At 35.5% G+C, this 27,980-nt stretch overlaps 1 protein-coding gene and 1 pseudogene across 9 annotated transcripts in view; one reads left to right on the top strand and one right to left on the bottom strand.

Annotated features, from left to right (window-relative positions):
* Positions 1-1,979: 1,979 nt before the first annotated feature.
* On the bottom strand, positions 1,980-2,586 carry LOC123250683 (annotated as a pseudogene).
* Positions 2,587-6,445: 3,859 nt separating this feature from the next.
* The window catches only part of DENND4C (DENN domain containing 4C), a 98,332-nt gene continuing 76,797 nt past the window's right edge, over positions 6,446-27,980 (top strand). For 7 of the 9 annotated variants that reach the window (XM_044661599.1, XM_044661616.1, XM_044661592.1 and 4 more), the window contains exons 1-4: positions 6,446-6,750; positions 19,689-19,941; positions 20,913-20,982; positions 23,368-23,537. In XM_044661599.1, coding sequence (XP_044517534.1) covers positions 6,446-6,750; positions 19,689-19,941; positions 20,913-20,982; positions 23,368-23,537 — 798 coding nt within the window. The remainder of the gene's footprint in view (positions 6,751-19,688; positions 19,942-20,912; positions 20,983-23,367; positions 23,538-27,980) is intronic. The other 2 variants (XM_044661631.1, XM_044661624.1) reach the window with 2 other exon arrangements.

The raw sequence follows: 27,980 nt of genomic DNA, 5'->3' as shown, positions 1-27,980 counted from the left end.
TACCTATTTATTTACCCCGTTGTCTTGCATATAGTTGTTTGCCTATTTCCCCTATTAGCATGTAGTTCTACTTAAAGGCAGGAATGTGTGCGCACACGCCTTCCCCTTCTTTGTATCCCCAGACTTAGCACAGCACCTGGCATATATAGTAAGTAAGCTTTTAATATATGATATGCTTACTGACTTGACTCCCTTCCTAGTCATGTGCTATGGGACAATGGAGGGAAAAAAGAAGCCATTAAACCCACCTGCCTGTGTCCATTACTAGTCCTCAACTAGGCTTTCCCAGCAGCAGCAAGGCAATCACTTTACTCCTCCTTAACTGATCTTCTCTCTCCCACTACTCCCAGAAACCTATTCTAAATATCGCAAAACTCCACCTTCTCTCCCATATTTGTAAAAAAGAGGTTTAGACCAAGTACTGTGAAAATTTGAGGTAATGATCACTTTTACCTGAGCAGCTCAAGGAAGACTTTGTGGAAGTACCTGTACTGGGCCTTGATGAAAGACTTTGACAGATATTATTATTATTATTATTCCTATGGTGTTAAGCCTTGCAGAAGAAATCTTATCCCATCCAATTTTGCATATAAGCTAACTGTGGCTCAAAGAGGTTCATGATCCTACAACTATTTTAATGATCTTTGTACTATATCACCATTTTGACTTTTGGAGATGACTGGGAAAATGCATCCTAAGCATGGGTGTGAAGGAAGGTATGGACTTGGGAAATGGCAACATGAATAATGGGTAAAGGAGGGGTTAGTGCATAGTTTGACTGGAATTTAGTGTACTTAAAGAGAAGTAGCTGTAGTTGTGCCTGGAAAAGAAGGTTAAAGGCCTTGAATGTCAGGATAAGGAGTTTATGTATTATTTCATAGTGAGGGAGTTTATACTTTATTTCATAGCGAGAGTTAATGAAATTTTTTGAATAGGTTGCAAGTGAACCTTATACTTTTAAGCCGCAGCAAAGATGGGAAATGTCTGAGAGGCAGAAAACCATAGAATAAATAAGCCCTGTATATGTTAGCTATTATTATTACAGTATTAGCAGAAAGCTCATGGAGGATGAAGGCAAAAAAATGTTTATTGGATTTAGGGATGGAAATCATTGTTGACTTTGAATGGAGCCATTTCAGTAGAATGGTGAGGAGTGAGAAGAATGATTTTAAGGCATCAAATTAGTAGGTGGGAAATAGTGGAGTTATCAAAGTGAGATTGCTTTTTCCATACTATTGAAAAAACAATGAAGGTGCTAAGGGTTTTTTTGGAGAGTATTTTATTTTTTGAGATATTCAAGCTTTTTTTTTTCTGGGTTATACATTATTATCATGCAAAACATTTTTAATATTGTTCCATTTTCGTAAGTGAATAATCTTATAAAACTAAGACCCCAAAACATATGCCCAAATAAAAAAATGAAAAATTCTGTGCTTTCTTCTGCATTCTGACTCCAACAGTTCTTTCTCTGGAGGTGGATAGTATTCTTTGTCATAAGTCCCTCAGAATTGTCCTGGATTGCTGATAATAGCTAAGTCTTGGAGAGTATTTTAGAGGGAAACAGCATGTTTGTAGGTTAAGGAAAAGGGGCAAACAAAGAGGAATGAATGAAGTGATAGACTGAGCAAGATTATAATGGAAATGGTGGATAAGATTTTTATCATCTTCTTAGAGTAGAGAAGATAACTGAAAACTGGAGAAAAGGAGTTGAAGATAAATGAAAACATGAACCAAGAGGGAGGCCAAGAGGTGAAAAAGACTTTTGAAAGATAGATATAATGGAGCTTTTTTTTTTTTTAAATTTTTTTTTTTTAATTTTAAACCCTTAACTTCTGTGTATTGACTTATAGATGGAAGAGTGGTAAGGGTAGGCAGTGGGGGTCAAGTGACTTGCCCAGGGTCACACAGCTGGGAAGTGTCTGAGGCTGGATTTGAACCTAGGACCTCCCATCTCTAGGCCTGGCTCTCAATCCACTGAGCTACCCAGCTGCCTCCTGGTATACTTTTGCTAAATACTGCATATCTGTTTTTTGTTGTCTTTCTTTGCAGCAATTATTTCGAATATTAGTTACATAATCTTCTTCCACACTTCTTTCTACCTTTTGTAATTTTGTAGTCATTCTTAAACTTCTTGTTGACATAATAAACAACACCCAAGTTTTTCATCTGCATTTTAACAGTTTGTCCTGAACCAGATCTGGGATATAGGATTAGAGACCATCAACTGGCTTAACAAGGACACAAGAATCAAGACTACAATGGGCATCAGCTAGTATAAACACAGAGGACAGTCCATCGCTTCTTTCTTCTTCTTTCTCATGTCCACTATGCTGATGTTGGTGGTGATGGCTATATCCAGCTCTCCCATTAGAAAATGCATGTACACTACCTGATGGAAATCCACCACCAAAGAATATATTAAACAAATCTTCTGGAGTTATATCAGCGTCACAACCTCTGTGGAAATTAAATCTACCATTTTTTTGGTGATTACAGGCTTGGTCTTCATTGCCTGTGAGGCTTTCTTTTTTCAGGATTGCTTAAAACTGCATAGGCATTTCCAGTCTTTTTTTTTTTCAGCTTCATTTCTTCAGCTCTTTTCTTCCTCCTTCTCCTCCTCCTCCTCCCCTCACAATACCATCTAGTCGATTTTCCTCCCCTCCTTTCCTCTCTCCTCAGCGTCAATGCCCCATGCCTCCCCAGGGCCTCACCACAGACCATCCCTGACAGCAATACTGTGTCCCCTTCTCCCTCCACAGCTTGAAAGAAAAAAAAAAAACAACTATCAAGCTTTTTTTGAGATGACATGGTATTTTATTTTGAAGGGGTATTGACCAACACTTTGAAACACTTTATCATGTACCTATCATTTGGATATTTTAACTTTTTCTATAATCCTATAAAATATATTAATAATTTCTAAATAGAAATTCTATAATATAATATAAATTATACACTTACCTATTGGCTATTAGTCTTTCTATTTCAGAATCAAACCTTTTAAGTACAAGAAAATCAAACCTTGTATTGAAAAAAATATATAGGTTTAGGAGTTCAGTGTCATTGATACATGCAAGTCAATCATTTCTGATGGAAGGTACTTTTTTTCATATGAGAGCAATGGATCCACGATTTCTTTTCTCTAATTTTTATTGCTGTTGGGGTTGTTAAAAGTATCTGGAATGGACCTTCCCAGGCTGGTTGAGTTGCTTCTGTGCACTGGAAGTTCTTTACATATATTGTTTCTCTTGAATTTAAATCATGAAGAGAAAAGTCTATAGGTCCAGCTTACACCACAGCTTTGAATTCTTGAAGTTCTCGTATTTTGGTTTGCAGATCTTGTATATATGAGGCAATAGAAGTATCTCCTTTTCGCATGATGTTAAACGGTTTGGCATGCATTGGTGGATGACCAAACAGAGGGAAGGAAGAAGGGAACGAGCAAGAGCGCACACTATTGTATGTATGCTTTATGATATAGGGAATCTTGAGAATTGAATCTTTAAGAGTTGAAAAAACCTTGGCCAGAGTTTGTTCAGCTCCCAGCGCTTTAAAAAAAACAAAAAACCCAAACACATTACTTTCTGTCTTAGTAACAACTCTAAGACAGAACAGCAAATATAAAGAAAAGAGAAGGGGCTATGGGTCAGTTAAGGAACATTATATGGATGATTCACCAGCAAAGGGAAATGTAGGAGAACCAAGAGATCCTTGAAAAACTATTAAGGAAAAGGTAGTCATCAGTGTTGAATATTTAGAAGTCAAGAAGCATAAAAACTGAAAAAAGGATATTGGATTTGGCAATTATGAGACAACCACTAACTTTGAAAAGAGCAGTTTCCGTTGAAGGTGGAAGCTAAATGAAGATTTTGAAGAATGTGAGAGGAGAGGATGTGAAATGAAGGCACCAAATAAAGGCCTCTGCTTTAAGGCCTGTGACAGAAAAAAGGAGAGAGAGATATGACAATAGTTAGCTGGAAAGGGAACAGTAAGAGTGTTTTGTTTTTTGTTGTTGTTGAGGTGTGGGGAACATTTTAGGCTTTGGGCTACAGGGAAGGAACCAATAGATAGGGAGATATTGAAGATTTGTTAGGGGTGGGAAATGTGAATGGAGGTAACTTGCTGGAGAAGACAAGAGAATGGGATCAAGGGTTCATGTAGGAAAAACTGGCTTTGTTGAGAAGGGCCAACTTTTCTTCCTACCACAGTAAAGGTTGAGTGAGGGATGGTGTTAAGATAAGGGGACCAGAGACAGTTCTTGAAAAATGGTCTCTTTTTCCTCATTTCTTAGCAAATGATCTTTATTTCCTCAAAGAAATATGAGCCCAAGTCCCTAGCTGAGAGAACATGGGAGATGGTTTTCTGGAAGGAGTCTTTTTTTTTTAATCCTTACTTTTTATCAATTAATATATCAACCAATATTGGTTCCGAGGCAGAAGAGCAGTAAGGGCTAACTAAGCAATGGGGTTAAGCCACTTAGCTGCCTCTAGGAATGAGTCTTGAGAGAAGAGAAAGTTTGGAATAGCATCATAATATATGATGTGGGGAAGTGGGATTGAAAATTGATGGTAAAAGGATTGCCTTCTTTATAGTGAGGAATCAGTTGAGATTAGGTAACAGATATATAATGGATAGCAGGCATTGGGACCTGATGCAGAGCGAAAGGAGCAGAGCCAGAAGAACATTGTACACAGAGACTGATATGCTGTGGTAAAATTGAATGTAATGGACCTCTGTACTAGCAGCAATACAATGACCCAGGACAATTCTGAGGGATTTATGGTAAAGATGCTACCCACATTCAGAGGAAGGACTGCAGGAGAGGAAACATATAAGAAAAACAACTGCTTGAACGCAAGGGTCGGGGTGGACGTGATTGAGGGTGTGGACTTGAAACTACCACACCAATGCAACTACCAACAATTTGGAAATTGGTCTTGATCAAGGACACATGACAAAACTAGTGGAAATGTGCATCGGCCATGGGTGGGGGGATTGCGGGGGGGTGGGGGTGAAGGGGATAGGAGGAGCATGAATCAGGTAACCATGTTAAAAATGTATATTAATAAATGTTAAAAAAAATTTTTTTTTGCTTCATCATTAGCTCTTTCAAGGCTTTTTGTTGGACTTGTATCCAGTCTATATTGTTTTTTCTCTTCGTTACTGTTTTCTAAGTTTGTATCTTGGTCTTCTTTGTCACTATAGTAGATTTTTATGGTTAGGTTCTTTTTATGTTGCTTGTTCATTTTCTTAGTCTATTTCTTGACTTTTAATTTTATATTAAAATTGGTCTCTGCTCATTTTAGGTGGGAGTTGTTGGGGTGCAGTGTATGGTAAGAATGTCCCAAGCTTCAGGCTTTTTCTTCCTGCTCTTTTTCACAGATAATTTTGGAGGTCTCTAAATTTTTGAAACCTTTGAAGTAGATGTGCTCTAGAAAGAAAGAGAGGTGTGGTCACTGCCTCCTTGGTTTGCCCTCTGGTCTTTACCAAGGAAGAGGCCCTGCCCAAACCTGCTAAATCTCCTTTCAGCCTAGGTCCTTTCTCCCTTTCAATCTCAAGTGGGCTTCTCTGTCCTGGAACTGTGATCTGGTATTATGTATGGGTAGTGGGTCCTTTGTAATTCTTTTCCAATCATTTGTCCAAATCCCTTACCATTTCTGACTGACATGTAGACTCCAGTGTCACAGACTTTTTTTTTTTTTAGTTTTTTGGTTTTTTTTAAACCCTTAACTTCGGTGTATTGGCTCCTTGGTAGAAGAGTGGTAAGGGTGGGCAATGGGGGTCAAGTGACTTGCCCAGGGTCACACAGCTGGGAAGTGTCTGAGGCTGGATTTGAACCTAGGACCTCCTGTCTCTAGGCCTGACTCTCAATCCACTGAGCTACCCAGCTGCCCCCGTCACAGACTTTTTGCATTGACCTCATTAGTTGTTTGGACTGCAAAAATTTCTCACCCTGACCTTTTATTGACTCTGCCATACCAGAAATTAATTTGACACATTATTTTAAAGTTGTTTGTAGGGGAATGTTGGTAGAATATGCCTGGAATATCCCTATACTTTGCCATCTTTGTTCTCAGACATTCTTCCTAGCATTTTATTGCTAGTGGATTGCCCCAGGTTATTTTGGGATTTCACTGACAGCTTATGTGCTTGTCTTCAAATATACTTTCATATGTCAGTGAGTATACTATTGTCACAAGAGTGATTCTGAACATTTATCTTTTTTTTCCCTAGTGTCTAGAAATTTAAAAAAGGAATAAAACCCTGTACAGACCACTTCTAATTAAATGCTTATTTTGTAATGATAACTTTTAAATTGAGCTGTGAAAAACCTGCTTTGTAGTCATTGGCTTACTTTAAGTTTAACTTTGAAAAAAATCCAAGACGAGATAAATCTTGGATTTAATCAATCTTTCTTTCTCTTTTAGACAGTAGAATTGCAGTCATGCTGGAAGACAAAGGTCCAAGAGTGATTGACTACTTCGTAGTGGCAGGCTTAACTGATACATCTACCCTTTTGGATCAAGAATTAAACCGTTCAGATACAAAATCAACTGGTCCCAAAGCTCCAATTACAGATATTGCTGTCATTATCAAGTCAGCAGGAGAAACAGTTCCCGAAGGTTTTACCTGTGTGGAAGCTACTCCATCAGCACTCCAAGCAAATTTAAACTATGGAAGCTTGAAAAGTCCAGAGCTTTTCCTGTGCTATAAGAGGGGAAGAGACAAACCACCTCTCACAGACATTGGGTGAGTAATTCATTATTAATCTAGTAAATGTAAATTTAGGTGATTTTATTATAAACTGTATATTTCAATGGAAGTCTGAAAGAATGAATTTTCAATTGATTAAGGTAATAGAAAAAATGATTAATATTTGTTATATTGTCTTTTTTTAGTGTATTTATTTTTTCAATTACATGTAGAAACAATCTTGTATCAATTACTATTTGACATTTTGTGATTCAGATTCTCTCCTTCCCTCCCATCCCTCTACCCTCCTTGAGGCAGTAGTCTGATATGGGTTATATCATGTTGTCATGCAAAACATATTTTCCATATTCCTCATGCTGTGAAAAAAGACACATGTTGCACATACAAGAAAAAACTCATGAAGAAAATAAAATGAAATATGGAATGCTTTGATTTGTAATCAGACTTCAACAGTTCCTTCTTTGACTGTGGATAGCATTTTTCATCTTGAGTCCCTTGGGGTTATTTTGGAACTTTGCGCGTTACTGATAATAGTTTAGTCCTTCACAGTTGATTATAATACAATATTTCTGTTACTGCATACAGTGTTCTGGTTCTGCTCACTTCTCTTCACATCTGTTCATATAAGTTTTTCCAGGTTGTTTGGAATGTATCCTGTTCATTATTTCTTATGGTTCAATAGTATTCCATTGCAATCACATGGTTGTTGCAGGTTGTTGCATCCACAACTTGTTCATCCATTCCCCAAATAATGGACATTTCCTTAGTTTCCAATTCTTTGCCACCACAAAAAAAGCTGCTATAAAAATTTTTGTACAAATAAGTCCTTTTCCTTCCTAACTTTGATTTCTTTAGGATAGGGACTCAGTAGTGATATTTCGAGGTCAAAGAGCATGCACAATTTTAAGACCTTTTGGGCATGCTTCTAGATTGCCCTCCAAAACTGTTGCCTCCATTCACAATTTCACCAACAATGTTGCTAATAGGGTTATTTATTAGAATTACAATTAGAATCAAGTGAATAAGATGCTGCTTTTCTTTACCAATTCTTATTCTAATTCTGTCATTAAATCATTGTTTGTTTTTATAACTACTAATGGTATTAGAATATAGAATGTAATTCCTTTCTTCATTGTTATCAGACTTTCAGGACAAACAGGATAACTAATATTAATTAAATAAATGTGAAGAAACCAGAAGCTGTGATATCTAATATGTATCATGAAGGAGATGCTTCAGTTGATTTCAAGTCAACAAACATTCACTAATGCACATTAATACCTGTTTTGTGTAAGGTGGTTTAGACAAAGCAAAAATGAAGCCATTATAGCTTGTAAATTGGAAGGGAACTCAATAAGAATCCTCTTTACAACATGCTTAATGTTTATCTAGCTTCTGCTTGAAGAGCCCAAGTGAGACCACAGCCTACAAGCAATATATTACATTTTTGGATAGCTCTTATTGTTAAGAAATCTCTTCTCTTACATCAAGCTTCAGTTTATGTGTTATGCCCATGAGGGCAAAGGAGAAAAATCTCTTAATCCCTCTTTTCTGTAATATAGCTTTTCAGATACTTGCAGTTACCTATTATGTTATTCTTTGAATTCTTTGCTTCTTCAGGCTGGAAATAATCCCACCAGTTATATAGTGCAGTCCCGGGCTCTTCTCTTTCCTTTAACTCCAGCTTGTCAATATCTTTCCTAAAATGTGGTGCCCAAAAGTGAACATATACTCTACATATGTCCTTATCAGGCCGGAGTACAATAGAACTATTGTTTTCCTAGTTATGGATACTATATTCCTTTTAATATAGCCCAAGATGTCATTAGCTTTTTTTTGGCTGCCATATTATATCTAGTCACATTGAACTTCTAACCTATTGAAATTTTCATTTCTTTTTCAGATAAACTTTGTTTAGCTATACCTCTCCTACTTTATATAATTTTGATTATTTTGTATCTAAACATTTGCTTATCATTTATCTTTATTAAATTTCATCTTTATTGGGCCCAACATTATAGATCCTCAAGATCTTTTTGGATCCTAACTCTTATCACCTAGTTTATTAGCTATTCCTTTCACTTTTTATTATCTGTAAAATGAGTAAATTAATGTCATCAGTGCTTTTATTCTTAGAGTTGTCATTCAACTAAAACTGAATTCACCTAATTGTGAATTGTATTTGTACTTTTCACATTATTTTTACATGAGACATAAGGAAACTTATATGAACTGATCAAGAATAAAGAAAAAGAAAAATACAGATAATGACTACTCTGCTAATTTAGTTCCTTCTAAAGAAGGAAATGAGATTAGGTTGAATGACCTTTTCTTTAAAAAACCATGCTGGCTCTTTTTTTATTTTTATTTTTTTAAGACCCTTAACTTCTGTTAACTTCTGCTCCTAGGCAGAAAAGTGGTAAGGGTAGGCAATGGGGGTCAAGTGACTTGCCCAGGGTCACACAGCTGGGAAGTGTCTGAGGCCAGATTTGAACCTAGGACCTCTCATCTCTAGGCCTGACTCTCAATCCACTGAGCTACCCAGCTGCCCCCTTTAATATTGTTTTTATTTACATTCTAGTCATGTGTAGTTTTCTTTCCTTTGATTACTTTTTTCTTTATTAGTTCATGTTTCCCTATGATTCATGAATTCTTTATAATCATCATTTATTATGGTACTATATTTATGTGCCACAATTTATTCAGCTTTCCCCCAGTTGGTGTGTGTACATTTTGTTTCTCATCTTTAGATACCATGAAAAATGCTACTATGAATCTATTGCACATAATTCTTTTTTTTTTTTTTTTTCATCTCTGATGTCACTGTGGGAAGAGGTTCTGTAATGGTTCATTAGCTCAAAGGTTTTGAACAGTTTAGTGACTTTATCTAATTCCAAATTGTTTTCACAGTGGTCAGATCAGTTCACATCTCTACCAACAATGAATGTATTGGTGTTGATCATATTCCGCTACCCTCTCCAACACTGACTTTTTCTTTTTAACCCCTATTCTGAGATAGAAAAGTAGGGGCTAAGTAAATGGGGTTAAGTAACCTACCCAGGTCATATAGGTAGGACACAAGTCAGAGGCCAGATTTGAACCAAGTCCTCCCTATCCTGGCTTGGTGCTCTATCCACTGTGCTACCTAGCTCCCCAACATTGACTTTTATGATAGGAGTTAAGAGCGTTTTTTTTCACGTAGTCATTGCTAGACTCCATTTCTTTTGAAAACTGCTCATATCCTTTAGGCATTTATCTATTGAAAAATATAATATATATATAATGCATATATATGTAATAATTGCATATATTAATGTCCAGTTTATTGTATGTCATGGCTATCAGACTCAGAATATGATAGTGGCCCCTTGCTATATCATTGTTCGCTTATCGCAGCTTCACTGTATTGCAGGTTTAAAAATATATATTTCTAATTCTGTATTGTGGAGTTTTCACTATATCACAGGATTTTGCAGATGAATACTGTGGAAATGCAGTATGCCCCTCCTTTGTGGATTTTCACTTATTGTGGGGGGTCTCTGAAATGTAACTCTTGCAATAGGTGAGGGATCACTGTACTAACATTTTCTCCTACTCTACAGTTTTCCTTTTTGTTCTGCCTGAATTGATTTTGAACATATAAATCCTGTTTAGTTTGATAAAATGATGGGTTTTTTTTTTTATCAAACAACCATTTAGTAAGCACTTTCTATGAGTTCTATCCTTGTGATAGGAATACATAGGCAGAAATTAAGCAATCCTTGTCCTCAAGCTCAGATTTTTTTTAGGATAAACCATACAAACAATTTAAAAGTATATACAAATGTATATGGATATGTGGATCTATAATCTCAAAGATTTAGATGTTCTCTCCAGATTGCAACCAATTCATGCCTACTTGTCCTACATCAATCTTGTCTCTGAATCTTGCCCATGTTGTCACATAAGTTCACCACACAAGATCTACATAGTATGATGGAGGCCTTTGTCACTTTTTTCCTGGTGTTGCAAAGATAGGAAATGACTCATTGTCAATCTGTCATTCCCTTTCTCTATGACTGGTTCATCTTTTCTTCTTGTATATTTCACTGATGGCATCTTCCACTCAATTTTTCATGTAAAGTATGAGAAAAAGTTCTCAGCTGAGAGGGTGAGAGGAGGGAGAACCATGAGAAATTTGAGTAGAGAGGAAAAGGTTTAAAGTATCTTTGTGGAGAATGGGATAGGGAGTTGATAAAGGAAGAATATAGATTGGTTGCCTACTGGCAATGAGGACTCAGGTGAGGTTGTATAACAGAAATTTGTAGTGGACCTAGTCAGAATGGTTGCATGATTTTTTTCTACTTCTGTTCAGTAGCATGTGTATAGGAACTGGGGTGGCAAATCATAGGAGTAATCCAAGTCTGAAGCTTATTGGGGCATAATCAGCAAAATGATAAGTGGGGTGGGGATTCAAAAGAGGCAGATGGTGTAGAGTAGAATCAAGATAGGGAAAAGATAGTGGCTAGTGCAGAGGAGGCGGTATTTCTGAAAAATAGGGTTTGGGCAAGAGAAGCAGATGGGGGAGGTTATGGTCAGAAAAGGAGATTTGGGGGTTCTTGAACATAGGTGATATACTTATGAATGATAGCAAGTTCAAATGATCATTCTGTGTGTATGGCTAAGGTGAGGTGGAAGAATAGCTCATGAGAAATGAGGAACTGAGTAGTTAGGATGTTTGAGGAAAAGTCACTATTTATGCCTTCACAATATGAGGGTAGGAGTTAAAGTTGAGAGAATAATTGTAAGCCTTGTACTGGACTTATCGAGGAAAGATAGGGAGTGACCTGGGGTGGGGATAGGTTTATTTCTATCATATCTTTCTAAGAATCATACATTGCTTTTAGAAATACTATTTCTTAATAGACAGCAACAGAAATTTGATTGAGTGGTAGAAATGTATAGCATAAACCTCAAAGAAGAGGTTACTGAGTGATAGAGGTAGGAAGAGAACCTGGAAGTGGCAGTAGGGAGGCCATGGAGGCTGTGTCATCAGTGGGGAGCAAAATTTCAATCATTGTCAAAAGTTAGAAAGTGTGAGAGGAAAAGATTGAGAATGAAGTTTTTTACCTGTGGAAGTTATTCCAGAGGGCACCATGGAGAGGTTAAATGGGTTTTCATGGGATGTTAAGTTGGGAGGGTTGAGGAGAATGGAGAATGTATTTTGGATGATGACTTACAAAGGTTCAGAATAACTAGAATATATAGGGGAAAACCAGATGTGAAGAATGTTCATGGAGTAGTAGAAGGCACTACTCTTCATAGAGAAGACTGGAAGTTAGTCAGGAGACAATGTAGCAGGAGAAAATATTTTAACTTGCACAGTCACAGAGTGAACTTCCAGGGTAAGTATGCTACTGTGTCATGGTCAAGAAAGTCCAGAAAGTCAAGAACTGTGTAAAGAGAATAAAAGAGCTCTGGGTTTAACTGATGGCTCAATTGTACTGTCTTTTCTCAGATATAGATACTGAGGGAGAAAGCTCTGTATAAATATCCATCTTAAATGCATGCTATTTAGTCAAATAAGCATTTATTAAGTATTTGCTATGTGTCAGTGTACTAAGCACTAGGAATATGATTACAAGAAAAAAAAGATAATCCTTGCCTCCAAGGAGCTTATTTTCTAATGGAGTAAACCACATATAAAAAGAAATGAAAGGGGGCATTTGGGTAGCTCAGTGATTGAGAACCAGGCCTAGAGACGGGAGGTCCTAGGTTCAAATCTGGCCTCAGACACTTCCCACCTGTGTGACCCTGGACAAGTCACTTGACCCTCATTGCCTACCCTTACCACTCTTCTTCCTTGGAGCCAATACACAGTATTGACTCCAAGATGGAAGGTAAGAGTTTAAAAAAAAAAAATGAAAAAGCTGAGGGAGATGGGAAGGAGATAATCTGCTTGTGAGGTGTGAATTCCAGGACTGAAATTATTTTCTAGAATGAAGAAATTCTGGAGCATGGTGGCAAGTCCAAAGGCCTACTGGGAAATGGAGAGATGGCTGGTCCAAGCATTCTCTTTAAATGTTATAATTGAAATAGTAGACATTCTTCATTCACTTGGTCTTTCTAGGTTGGATGGTCTGGCCAAAATACAAAATACAAAAAGAGTAGTTATATAGCTCTCCTCCAGGACCCCTCTACAGTGTTTTGGATAATGCCTTTAGTTCAATGTCATCCCCCAACAAGAGCATCTAGATGATTTCATCATCCCCATGAGAATCTGTTAAATTTGGATTTGCATGCTAGATTTTTGCCATCAAAGTGATCAACATTGGCAAACATAAATACCCCTATTTTCTGAGGTTTGTGTGGGGAGGAGATGGTGAGAAGGAATAATGTGTTGTTTATGATCATGAAGTTTTTGAACAGGTTTATTTCTGTCGTCTTACTAAGAATCATGTTGCTTTTAAAATATTTTTTAGCAAGCATCAATAGACACATTTCCATATACTAGGAAAAGAAAAAGTATTACATATAAAATTGAGTCTTTTCTGTTTAAAAACTTTTGTTAATTTTAAATATTAAAGGACAATATCAGCACTCGTCTTTGTCCATTCTGAACTTCCTTTTTCTCTTCTAGGTATTTTTTAATGGGTCATTAGCAGTTGAATCACTATGCTCTATTGTTCTTCCTTGTTAAAAAATAAATTTAAATAATCAAAACACTTTTATGGATTTGTGGGATCTGAAAATATTTCTTGTTTATTTCTTTGCCACCTTTCTACCAAGAAGTCCATTATATTTATATAAAATGATTTGTCCAATCATTCCTAAATTAATGGGCACCTACTTTGTTTCAAATTCTTTTCTGTAAGAACATTAGCATCTAAACAATTCATTCTTATATAGCACCTTCTAGTTGATCAAATGTGTGTAACCTTCTGTGTTAACCCACACGTCTTTTTGGAAATCTTTGCCAAAAGGAGAGCAGCTAATAACTTCCTGAATTGCTTTAATGGTAATTTCATCTTTCAGAAGGCAGAGGAACAAAAAGAGGAAGATTGAATACTCGATCTTATTCTCATCAACCAGGAAGAACTGATTGTTGAGGTAGAAATGATGGGAATCTTGGGAGAAGTTTGTGGTAGAGTAGGAAAGGAAGATCTTTTGTGGTCTCACATATGCCCTAGATTTTGAAAAAAAACAGATTTAAAGGGTTTAGAGAGAGAACAGTTAGGATCCCATGTAAAATTTTACAGAGAAAATTAACACAATAATAATAAACATAATATTACCTGTCAATGTTATATAAAAACATGTCATATTTGATAATGTAACAATAAGTTATTATTAATCTTCATAAATACTAAATATTTGTCAGTTGATTAGGTTTGATATATTTGTTAAAGTAACATGAAATCCTCTCTAGTCAGAAGTCATAATCTGTTATGATATTCATTTTACATATGAATGGATTTTGAGTAGCATTGCCAGAGAGTGTGGCAGAATGTAGAAGTAGGCAGTTGTCTGACTTTAGCACCTTCTCTCTTTCCTTAAATGTCCCTTTCAGGTACTTATTCTAGTATTCTTGCATTCATTTAACTACCTGTCAATTTTATCCCATTGTCTGATAATTTGACTCTGTCTCCCAGCTCTTTTGCCCAGCTACTCACAACTTTTTTTTTTTCTCTCTGACCCTGTCTTTTGCCCCTCTCAGATGCTTCATATTTTCTGGTGTCTGTTTCGATTGTGGAAGGAGTCCACTGGCCAGTTAGACACTTTTGATTGGCTGATGAATAAATTTAATTTTATATTTATATATGTATATATACACATATGCATATATATATCTTGCAGAGAATTTCATTCATTATGTATTTAATCTAGTGCATTAATAAATTTTAAAGGGAAAGGTGTAGAAAAACCTGTGATCACTTATATCAACTTTTGTGGACTAAACAGAACCAGGATAATGATTTTTAAAAAATAACCCTTACCTTCTGTCTTGGAGTCATTACTGTGTATTGGCTCCAAGACAGAAGAGTGGTAAGGGCTAGGCAATGGGCGTCAAATGACTTGCCCAGGGTCACACAGCTGGGAAGTGTCTGAGGCCAGATTTGAACCTAGGTCCTCCCATCTCTAGGCCTGGCTCTCAATCTACTGAGCTACCCAGCTGCCCCCCAGGAGAATGATTTTTAAAAATAACATCACTATTGTAAAGTTAAACAACTTTGAAAGACTTAAAAATTCTAATCATCAGTGCAATGACAAACCACAATTCCACAACTGTCCCTTGTGTCACCTCCTAGGTAGACCTTTCTTTCTCAGTCTGCTTTGCTAACTCATTATTCATACCATGCCCTTTGTGTTCCCTAAGGTTCTTATACCAGGCCTTTTCTTTTCCTCCTATACTTTCAATAACTTATATCAGCAACTCTTAGAAAAATTGTCTATGCTCATTACCTCTATTTCTTCTCCTTTTACCCCATGCAGTCTGGCAAATGCATACTCAACTAAAACTGCTCTCCCCAAAGTTACCAACAATTTCTTAATCATCAAATCTAATGGTCTTTTCTTAATTCTTTTTCTTCTCTACCCATTTGCCACATTTTGATACTGTAACCCTTCTCTTCTCCAGGATATTCTCTCCTTTCTAGTATCTAGGTTTTCATGACACTATTCTTTCCTGCTTCTCTTCATACCTGTGCTGCCTCACCTATTCTGTCTTCTTTGAAAACTTATCATCCACATTATAACCACTACCTGGATACTCAACAAGGGCTTTGTCCCATTTGTCTTCCCCATTATCTGATTATTAAATGCAGGGTAATTCCTTCTTTATTCCTTTGCTAGAAAACCTAGAGGAATATTTTTCATTTCCTCTAAATTCCTCTGCTATGGACCCTTAACTTACAAACTTGAAAAGACTGAAGTGACTTGTGGCTGCTGTGGTTGGTCTAATGCTGCCTCTGCTCCCTCAGTTTCTAAGATATGTAGGCTTTCCTTCAGTTTCTTCTCAATGGTTTCATGATAATTCAGGGGTTCTTAACTTTTAAAAAATTGATGACTATTTAAATATAATTGTTTTCCTTTGTAATTTTGGGAATTTTATTTTATACAGTTAATATTTTGGGAACGCAGTCTTCAGGAGTCTGTGATGCAGAAAGATTGAGAATCCATTATAGTGTTCAGTTACACTATGTCTTTTAAGCTTTGTTTTTCTTTGTAAACCTTAAAACACTTTATGAATAGAGGCTATTATTATTTGCTGCTCTTTGGGTTCTTGAAAGGAAAGTGCTTTGTAAACAGTAGCAGTATTGCTATAAACAGTAAGATGTTAATATAAATATGAAGCTACTCTAATTTTTGAGTCTGAGACTCATGGCATCTCAGGGGTCCAGAACACTTTGAAAACCTGAGAAAAAAGAGAGATGGTTCCTACCCTGTGTATTCAGAGACCATTGTGTCTCTGAGGGTTCTTCTAGCAGAAATCCTTTTCCCACACATCCTATTTGGGTTTCTTACTATTCAACAGAGCAGATAAATTACAGAAAGAGATCTTGCTTTCTCTCTTTCCTCCTCTCTCTTTTCTTCTCCCTCTCCCTCTCACCTTCCCTCTCCCTTCCACCTTTTAACAAACTTTTTACTTAGACATACTGACCTCAGGGCAAATTAGTGTGGTGTTCCTATGTTTACTTTTTTAAAAGTAAGGCTTTTAAAGCCCTTATTTATTTTTAGTGTTTTAAGCCTTATAACTGGTTTCAAAATTCCATAAAGGTAATATAACTATTATTATAGAGGCTACATAGTTTTATTGCAGGCATTCTTAAAGTCAAGTCTATAAACTTGTTTTTTAAAAATATTTTGATAATTGTATTTTAATATAATTGGCTTTCTTTGTGATTCTATATATCTTACACATTTAAAAACATTAATCTGAGAAGCAGTTCATAGGTTTCACAAGACTGCTAAAGACAGAAACCACTGCTTAAATAGAAAGAGACTTGGATTTGGGCTAAGCAAAGACCTGAGTTTAAATCCTACTTTCTTATTTGATTATTTATTTATTTATTTGTTTGTTTGTTTGTTTGTTTAGAATATTTTTCTATGGTTCCATGATTCATGATTTTTCCCACTCCTCTTCCCTTCTCCCTCCTGGAACTGACAAGCAGTTCCACTGGGTTATACATGTAACATTGTTCAAAACATATTTCCATGTTATTCATATTTGCAGTAGAGTGATCTTTTAACACCAAACCCAAATCATATCATCAAATCAATCATGTGTTTTTCTTCTCCATTTCTGCTACCATAGTTCTTTTTCTGGATGTGGATAGCATTCTTGCATTGCTACTAGTAGAAAAGTCCATTGTGTATCAGCCTCTGTGTACAATGTTCTCCTGGTTCTACTCCTTTCACTCTGCATCAATTCCTGGAGATCTTTCCAGTTCACATGGAATTCTATTCAGCCATTCCCCCATTGATGGACACCCCCTCATTTTCCAATTTTTTGCCACCACAGAGAGCGTGACTGTGAATATTTTTGTACAAATATTTTTTCTCATTGTCTCTTTGGGGTACAAACCCAGCAATGGTATGGCTGAATCAAAGGGCAGGCCCTTTGGACATAATTTCAAATTGCCCTCCAGAATGGTTGGACCAATTGACAATAACACCAGCCGTGTATGAGTGTCCCAATTTTGCCACATCCCCTCCAACATTTAATACTTTCCTTTGCTGCCATATTGGCCAGCCTACTAGGTGTGAGGTGATACCTCAGAGTTGTTTTAATTTGCATTTCTTTAATCAAGAGGGTAAATCCTACTTTCACTGTTTGAGTGATCATGGACAGAGTTCTTAACAGTTCCCCACAATAAGTAGCTGTAGTACTTACCCTCTCAAAGTTGTTGTGAGAATTAAAAAACATTACAAAGTAATAAAGAGTTACAAACATGATTTAGAATCTTAACATGCAGCAGTTATTTAATTGTATATTGTAAGTCAGTAAACATTTAGTAAGTACTAACTATGGTCTAGATACAGTGCTAAGTGCCAGGTGCAAAAAGTGGCAAAAGAAAGTCCTACCCTCAGGAAGCTTACAATCTAATGAGGAAGACAATACCAAAACATCACAGTACAAAAAAAAAAAATCAAAGAAATAAACTGGAAATATTTAAGAGACCGAAGCACTAAAATTAAGAGAAACTGGGAAAGGCTTCTTATAGAGGAAGGGATTTTAATTAGGATTTAAAGAAGCCGGGGAAAGGAATGGGTGGAACTCAGGTAGAATAGCACAGAACATTCCAGGTATCAGAAACAGCCAGAAAAAAATACCAGGAGGCCAGTGTCCTTGGATTAAAGAATAGGTGTGGTATAAGGAGGCTAAAAGAGTATGAAGGGATGAGGTGATGGAAAGTTTTGAATGCTAAATAAGACATTTTGAATTTGATTCTGGAGGTGTTAAGGGATCATTGGAGTTTACTGAGTACAGGGTACAAATGGGTGCCAGGATTATAATCCAGTCTAACAAATGATTATTAGGTTGTTTTTATGTGTAAGGAATTGTGAATATAAAGATAAAATTAAAGTCCTTTTCCTCAAGAACTTTAGATTTTCCTGGGAATAGACAACATTAAATGGATAAATAAAATTATGATAACTTGAGGAAAGAAAGAGAAATAATGTTTTAAAGACATTAAGATAAGCTGATGGAAAAGAAGGTATTTTTCACTGAAGCCTTTAAGAGGGGAGCTAGAGATTCTATCAGGCGAGCCACAAAAGGAGTATTCCAACCATGAGGTACTCCTCTGTGTAGACCCAGAGAAAAGTAGGAAATACAATGCTAACTTTGAGGAGCAGCAGATAGACCATTTTGGCTGGAAGTACAATAATGAGCTTGGAATATGGCCAAGGCATGAAGGTTTTGTATTCTTCTCCCACCAACTAAGTAAGCCCTTCCCAGTATTATCTCTAATTTTTTTTTTTAAACCCTTGTACTTCGGTGTATTGTCTCATAGGTGGAAGATTGGTAAGGGTGGGCAATGGGGGTCAAGTGACTTGCCCAGGGTCACACAGCTGGGAAGTGGCTGAGGCCGGGTTTGAACCTAGGACCTCCTGTCTCTAGGCCTGACTCTCACTCCACTGAGCTACCCAGCTGCCCCCTAATATTTTTATGTTATGAGCAGACAACCATACTATATGGCCAACAATTGAAATGGACGATATAAAGCTTGAGCTAATAGATGAACAGTGATCTCAAAGTGTAGTTCATTGCCCCCTGGGAGTGCCCAAGACTTTTTCAAGTGGTCCATGAAGTCAAAATTCTTTTCCTAATAATTCAAAAATGTTTCTATTTCTAAAATGATTAATTTCAACAGGTATAAGAGCTCTTTATGGAGGGTCTTCAATAATTTGTAATAGCATAAATGGATCTTGATATACCAAAAAGCGCTAGTTTCTCTTTTAGGAACATTATTTTGGCAGCTGTCTGGAAGATAGATTGGAGAAGAGAGAGACTAAAACTGGGAGTCCATTTTGGAAACTGTTCCAGTAGTTCAAGGGAAGAGGTGTAAAGGTAGTGGCCATGAAAAGAAGGACATATATGAGTGATATTGGAAAGAATACTGTGGAGGTAAAATTATTAGGACTTGGCAATAGATTGATTATTGGAGATGAAAGGGAAAAGAAATAAAGCTAACTAAGGTTTTTAATAGGAACCAAGAGAACAATAGGGAAGTTTGTAGGAGAGATGGATTTAGTTGAGGGGAAGGAGGGTGGGATGAGGAAGACTATGAAATTTATTTTGTTGTCTGAATTAATCTTTTAGACTGTTTTTTACTATCTTTTAAAATTCCTAGTATTTGAAATAGTATTAATCAAATTTTATTGTTACAGACAGTTACACTTATTTTAGTTTGCAAATTCAAGGAGCAACTTGTACATATATATAGGCAAATAATAACAGGTAAACATACTTTCCCCTCTTTCTATTGCAGAGTATTATATGAAGGGAAAGAACGTCTTATTTCAGGTTGTGAAGTGATCCAAGCCACACCCTATGGTCGCTGTGCCAATGTCAACAATAGTTCAACTACTTCACAAAGAATCTTTATCACTTATCGAAGGGCTCCTCCAGTTCGACCTCAGAATTCCTTGGCTGTAACAGATATCTGTGTTATTGTAACTAGTAAAGGAGAAACTCCTCCTCATACATTCTGCAAAGTTGACAAGAATTTAAACTGTGGAATGGTAAGAAAAAATTGGTTGATTTGCAAGTTGTATTTTGACCAAAAAAAAAGGGGGTGGTGACCTAGTAGTACTGGAAAATTTGGGGGTGCCAAAAATCTCTTTATAAAAATTTAGCTTTTAAATTTTAATCATTTTAGTCTATGTTGCCATTTAAAGAGTCTGTCTCGTAAGGAAATTGAATAAGCTCATTTGTTGGTGTTTCCTTAGTATTGTCTAGATCAGTGATGGGCAAACTACAGCCGGTGGGCCAGATGCGACCCCCTGAAATGTTCTATCTGGTCATGTGACATTATTCCTAATCTGATGAATACAATGAATAGGATACAGTACAATGAAATTTCATTTCCTTTCCTTTGGCCCTCTTTAAAAAGTTTGCCCTTCACTGGTCTTAGATTATCAACAAAAGAAAATTACGGATTTGGTGGAGATAGCAGAAGTGTAGTAGATTTGTTTCAGTGAGTCCTGTCTGCTCCTTCTCCTCTCCATTATTGAGCAACAGAATATTCTTTAAGTGAGAGGTCTCAAACTTCAATTTATAGTTGGGTTAGATTTCTTATGACTGCTATCCAGACAGACAAATATTTAGTAAGAACAACTTGAACAAGGTGGTATTCCTTATCTGTTCTCCAATTTAGATTTTTAATCTGTAATTCTAGTCTCTTTGTAGTTTCTTCTTTAGGTATCCTTTTGTTAATGCTAGTTCCTTGAACTTCTAACCTTCAGTGTTTATTTCTGTAATTTCAAATTAATCTATTTTGAGGGGAGTGGAATTTTCATACATTTTTCCTACTTCCTTTCCTCAGAATTCTCACCTTTGTGTGTTATTAAGTTTGGTAGTATTAGTTGTAAATATATATGTGATTTTAAATTGCTACTCTAAAAACATAACTAAAATTTCTAGAACATTTAATAAATTCTGAATTTACATTTCTGCTGTTTGATCTTTGTGAATTTTAATTTATGTTTCATAGTGGGGTTCCAGTGTGTATCTGTGTTACAAGAAGTCTGTACCTGCTTCTAATTCAATAGCATATAAAGCTGGTAAGTTATTTTTAAGTTGTCCCCTGTTGGTATGTATATTGGCACACACTAATATCTCAATAGAAAAGAAGGTAATATACAGATAATAGATAATACTATCAGCTCACATGGATATGATTTTAATTTTAATTCTTAAATTTATAATTCTAAAATCTTTCTCTTTTTACTTTGACTATTAATAAGTTTTCACCTTTTAAAAACAACTCTACATCTAAAAAATTAAACTTAATGTTGTGAAAAATGTTCAAGTTTTAAGAGTAAGACCATATTAGAATTTAGGCTTTTGATGCTGTATTTTTTTTAAACCTCACCTTCCTCCTTAGAATCAATACCATATATTGGTTCCAAGGCAGAAGAATAGTAATGGCCAGACAATGGGGGTTAAGTGACTTGTCCAGGGTTACACAGTTAGGAAGTGTCTGAGGCCAGATTTGAACCTAGGACCTTCCATGTCTAGGCCTGGCTCTCAATCCACCGAGCCACCCAGCTGCCCCTTGTTGCTGTATTTAAAAATTTTTTAATGCCAGAAAAAACTTTGGTGAGTCAGTAGCAAGTTGTTGTCTAGTTCTTGGCCTTTATATATACGAGCTATCATTAGGAGTTTATGTATTGGATATTCTGAAGGTTATTAGTGATACAGCAGTTTAGGAGGAAATGATCAATGTCTTTGAAATCTGTGTTTGGTCAGGAGCCATGATAGTGGAGTAGAAGCAGGGAAGTTTGAAATCACCATGAGAATCCCTTCCAACCAATCTTAAAATAACACCACAAATTGAATGAATGGGGTAAATTATATAACAAAGAGACATGACAAATTTTTACAGTGGAGGGGAGGATGAGGGTGGTGATGGGCAATATTTAAAATTTACTCTCATCATAACTTGCTCAGAGAGGGAATAACAACCATATTAATTGGGGCATAAAACTATATCTTGCCCTACAAAGTAGAAGTGGGGAGTAAGACAAGGGAAGGGGGGTGATAATAAGTAAAACACTGGTGAGGAAGAACAGAATGAAAGGAAAAAGCAGGATACAGTTAGTAATCATAACTGTGAATGTGAATGGGATGAACTCATCCAAAGAATGGAAGCAGACAGCAGAGTGGATTAAAAACCAGAATACTACTATATGTTGTTTATAAGAAGCACATTTGACAAGGTGACACACACAGAGTAAAGGTAAGAGGCTGGAGCAGAATTTATGTCATCTAAAGTAAAAAAAAAAAGCAGGAGTAGCAATCATGATCTCAGCAAAAATAGATTAAAATCAATAAGGAAGGAAATTACATCTTGCTATATAAACAATGAAGTAATACCAATACTAAACATATGCACCAAGTGGTATAGCATCTAGATTTTTAAATTATGTTTGGTGCCCTTGTTTTTACATAGTATTTCTAGTTTAAAGTTTTCCCAAATGAACTTACGAGTATCTGGCAATATTTGTTTACTTAATCTGGTGGAAAAACTTTTCTGTGTCCTCCTCACCTAGGTGGGTGGGAAGGGCCACTATTTCTTCTCGCCCTCCTTTCCTTCCTCTTGCCCTCCCTCCTTCTCTCTCTTTCTTTCTTCCTTTCTGAGTTTCAGTTCCAAGGCATAATTGGTGAAGACTGGACAAATGGGAATTGCCTGTGTCACACAGTTAGAGAGGTATCTGAGGTCACATTTGAACCCAGAACCTCTCATTTCCAGGTCTAACTCTATCCATTGAGCTATCTAGCTGCCTCTAGGAAGTTGTGTTGGTTTTTTTTTTTTTTTAAACTCTTCTGGTCTTAGTATTAATTCTAAGATAGAAGGGCAAGAGCAAGGTAAATGGAGTTAAGTACAGCTAGGTAGTCTCTTATATCAGATTTGAATTCATGTCCTCCTGACTCAAGGTCTGGTGCTCTTTCAAGCCTCTATACATTTTCTATTCAACTAGGTAAGATATCTTTCCAAATATTACTTGCCATTCTTCCCTTTAGTAATAATATATAGATGTTTTGTATAATTTACTAGTTCTCTGAAGGTAGAATCTTAGTGAATGCATCTGGGACATATAGTATTGTTTATTTTTTATATTTAATTTAATTTTTAAATAATCTTTTTATTATTTCTCCTACCATTAAAAAGAAAGAAAAACAAAGTACTTGTAATTAATGTGCAGTTAAGCAAAACAAATTCTCGTTCTTGTATGCTTATGTCCAAAAATCTATTATTAATTTTTTTCCACAGTTAATAGGAAACTGAAGGGATAAATGATAGACTTCTTAATTTTAATAAGTTAATTTGGTATTTGATTTTGACATTTCATATGTAGAACTTGGACTAAAGTTATAGAAGATCTGTGAATTGTGTACCTTTTTAAAATATTAATTATTTTATTTTTTATCTTTCCCCCCCAAAGGATTAATTTTTAGATATCCTGAAGAAGACTATGAATCTTTTCCACTCTCAGAATCTGTACCTCTCTTCTGCCTTCCTATGGGAGCTACTATTGAATGCTGGGATCCCCAAACCAAATACCCACTTCCAATTTTTTCAACTTTTGTTCTGACAGCTTCTTCTGCAGAAAAGGTATATATTAAAATAATTTTATTATAAAAAATTTTTTCCTTTCAAGATTGTAATTGATCTATTTCATTTTTTCCTAACTACTAATATAGGGAAAAGTATTAAATTTTTTTAATGGGTATTAATTTGGCCATGTAATGATTGATTTAGCTCAATATACTATTAATACAAATAAGATTGCTCCAGAAATTTTTCAGGAGCCAAGAGAAAAAAGAGTTTTTCAAATTAGCACTCTTAAGCATCAATTCACATAGAAATACTTATCTGGGGCCTGTGTTTTTTCATTTTCATTTAATCACTTTGAATAGTCCTTGTTTACCCATTGATTACCCTTTTGTGACTTAGAGTTGCTATTGCTGATGCTATAGCTATTTGATATGTTAATTATAAATTAATTTTATCTCTTCATAGAAGCTGGCCTTCCTAGGTTATCTGCTTTATTTCTTTTAAGATAGTTTCTCATATAATGCTTCACCATCAATGTACTATAGTTGAAAATTAGCCACAAATTATAAACTTTGATATCAAGTCCATGGAACTTTAAAAGTTTAAATTTTAACTTTTTTCAGTGAAATATTGAGAATTTGTGTGTAAAGTGTTCATCAGGTTCATAGCTTTATTTGCTAGATATAGTATTTTTGAGGATTTTTCAATCTGGGAGATGGGAATGTAGAAAATGCCATAGAGTTTGCTCTCTGGGTCCCTTTTTAGGCTGATCAGTTTTGGGTTGCCTGGAAATTTTTTCCTCTCAATGTAAAAAGTGATGAAACGGCCAAAGAAGTTGTTGTACATTGTTCAGTTCATTTTCTAATAGTGTTTGTCAGTTTGTGGTGCTATTGTGTTGCCAAAAAAATAATCAGTTTTCTACTTTATATAATTTTTCCAGGAAAATAATTTATGTTCTTATTTTTACAAAGAAGAGATATGAGGTATCATATATGCTAATCAATTTGTTGAATAATATAGTATGTGTGATTTTTACAGAACTAAAACATTTGCAGAAAATTAGATTAAACACTAGAACATAAGTAGAATTGAAATTTGCTTTTTATTGTGAAATTCATTTCTGGTTAGCTATAAAAATTGTATAAATTTTAGTGTCACATTTAAGAATTATAGAATAATCAATTAAAGTTTTATTTTGATGTTCCATTGTTGTATAGAAAGGCTCATGTTCTGACTCTGAAACTTATCAAGTATGTGTCCATAGTGTTATTGTATTATTATTGTCATGTTAAATTTATTATCATATTCAGTCTGTATGTAATAGAGATTCCACTTTTTATATACAATCCCCCTTTTCTGTTCTTTTTATAAATGGAAATGTTCATCATGCTTGTTGATGTTTGTCAAATTTGTAACAAAGTATATAACAAGGAATAATAGGTGATATTCTATAGTAGATTTTTACAGTCACATAATTGATTGCATGGTACAGTGTATAGAATACAGAGTATAGAGTGCTTATTCTGTGACTCTAAATAGGTCAAAATGCTACCTTAATGACATTCATCTAATAAAATATTGCTGTATGTGTGTTAAAATCATACAAGATTGCCTACAAGAGGTAACAACAGAGAACTTTTTTTAAACCTATCCTTTGATTTATTAATATGCATGAGAAGGCATAATGTAGTATGCCCTACAAAAGATTTTGCCACTTTCCTGGAATATGCTCAGCACAGAGTCTAAATGGTAGACAGACTCCCTGCAGATTGCTTCTCTTGGCACATGACACTGTATTAATTGTATCAAGCCCTAGGACATTGCATAATCTCCCCAAAGAGGTAGGGGATCATGCTCACTCAAGACTTAACATGTAGCTATCCACAGAAAATCCCAGTGGGTGAAGAAAGTATGTTTTGTAGACTTATTGGATGAAGTTGATTAGGATTACTCCTTATTTGGGTCATTCATATCTTTGGGTTTTTTCTTAATTAAAAAAAATTTTTTAGCTTATTAAAAGTGTTTTTTGGGTTCCATATTCACTACTGTCTACCTACCCCTTCCTGAGTCATTGAGAAGGCAAGCAATGTATTATCATTGATGCATGTGAAGTCATGCAAAACATTTCCATATTAGCCATGTTGCCAAAAAAGGAAAGAAAAAAAGAAAAAGAGAGTGAAAAAACTATGTTTCATTCTTATACTTAGAGTTCATCTGTTCTCTCTCTGGAAGGGAATAATAGTATTTTTCCACAATGAGTCTATTGGAATTGTTTTAGATTATTGACTTGATCAGGGCAACTAACTCTTTCTTAGTTAATTGTCCTTACAATATTGCTGTTACTGTGTTCTCCTGGTTCTGATCACTTCACTTTATATCCATTTATAACAGTCTTCCTAGGTTTTTCTGAAGCCATCATGCTCTTCATTTTTTATATTTCATCACAGTTATATATCACAACTTATATAGCCATTCCCTAATTGATGGAAATCCCCTCAATTTCCAGTTTTTGGCCACCACAAAAAAAGAGCTGCTATGAAATTTTTTGTACATGTAGTTCTTTTTCTCTGTTCTTTTATCCATTTGAGTTACAGACCTAATAGTGCTATTGCTGGGTCAAAGGGTTTGCACCATTTTATAGTTCTTGGGGAGTAGTTTCAAATTGTTTTCCTAAATGCTTGAACCAGTTTATAATTCTATCAACAGTGTATTAGTATGCCAATTTTTACACATTCTCCCTTAACATTTGCCATTTTCCTTTTCTGTCATGTTAGCCATGAGGGATATGAGTTGGTACTTCAGAGTTATTTTTATTGGATTTTCTCTAATTATTAGTGATTTAAAGCATTTTTTTCACCTGGGTGCTAATGGCTTTGATTTCTTCATCTGAACACTGCATTCATATCCTTTGATCACTTATCACTTATCAACTGAAAATATATATAAATTTGATTCAGTTCCCATATTTGAGAAATGAGGTCTTTATCAGAGAAATTTGCTATGCTTTTTTTCCCTACTGGCCTGCTTGTCTTCAAATTGGTTTTGCTTGTGCAAAAATTTTTACATTTCATGTAATCAAAATGATCAGTTTTGCCTCCTGTGATCTTCACTCTTGTTTGGTTGTGAACTTTTCTCTTTTTATAAACCTTATAGGTAAAATTTTCTTTGCTCCCCTAATTTGCTTGTGATATTACCATTTCTGTCTAAATTATGTACCCATTTTAAGCTTATCTTAGTATACTGTTTGGGATGTTGATTTAAGCCTAGCTTCTGCCATACTGCTTTCTGGTTTTCCCATTTTTGTCAAATATTAAGTTCTTACTGCAAAGCATGGTTCTTCGGGTTTATCAAATACTTGATTACTTTGGTCATTTACTACAGTATATTGTGTACCTGATCTAATCCATTGCAGGTATCTGGTATTTAATGAACGGATATGTATGTATGTATGTATGTATGTATCTATGTATGTAAATAGCTTGTAGTATATGACCACAAAGATTTTGCACCAAAGGCAGTATTAAGAATTTTTTTTAAGTGATGTGTGACCCTGGGCAAGTCACTTAATCCCAGTTGCCTAGCCCTGGCCCTTCTGCCTTAGAGTTGCTACTAGGACAGAAAGTAAGCAGTTAAAAGAAAGTGATGTGAAATCACAAGAAGTGGAGTAGAGCAAGGAAAAGGTTAAGTCAAGACACCTAGGAGTTGAGCTCAGCACATGGTGTTGCCTGGCAAGGGAGGGATTATAAGAAGACAAAGACAAGAGCCACAGAATGAAATAAGGAGTAGATTCTTTTACATGTTTTTCTCCAATGGGTTCTGCATTAAGAACTGAGACCCTAGCAGCTGTTGGCTAATAATGGAAGAGATTTGACTGTAGTGATAATACCTAGGACAGCTCAGGTCATTCCCCAACCTGGGGCTGGGTTTTGGATGGGGTTGATGCTACCCTGTTAGTCCATTTAGAGCTTCCAGGAGACAAAGTTAATGATGGAGTGCTTGGCTTTTATCTTCATGTGAACTTTCTGATAGATGAAAGAATGAACTTGCATCCACTGGACCTTTCCATTTGCTCTGAAGCTGCATCCTACAATCCACCAGACTTTTCTCTCCATTCTACATTCCTTTTGAATATTTGGCACTTATCATGATTATCACATAAGCATTTAATATATACAAATCAATTCATTTCTCATAGTTACATAAAAATTAGAAGTATTCTTTTACCAGAGTCAAAGATTTTTCTTTAAGAAAGTGATTTTATTTTTGAAGTTACTGTGTTTTTTAGGAAGGCTTTTTTTGTTGTTGTTGTTTTTGTTTACTGGACTTTTTTGCACCACAATTCAGACTGATTGTTCTTAGTAAAGTCAGTAGGAAAATAGCATTTCTTTCGATGTTAGCTGAGTATATCTCTTATGAAAGTATATTGTTACCTCACTAAATTTTGGTCTTTCTAGTTGTTTTTTTTAAATTATATTTAAAAATTAGTTATAAGTGTGTCAT

The sequence above is a fragment of the Gracilinanus agilis genome, chromosome 1 (genome assembly GCF_016433145.1).
Source record: "Gracilinanus agilis isolate LMUSP501 chromosome 1, AgileGrace, whole genome shotgun sequence".
NCBI classification, from domain to species: Eukaryota; Metazoa; Chordata; class Mammalia; order Didelphimorphia; family Didelphidae; genus Gracilinanus; species Gracilinanus agilis.
This window is presented reverse-complemented; position numbering and strand designations above follow the sequence as displayed.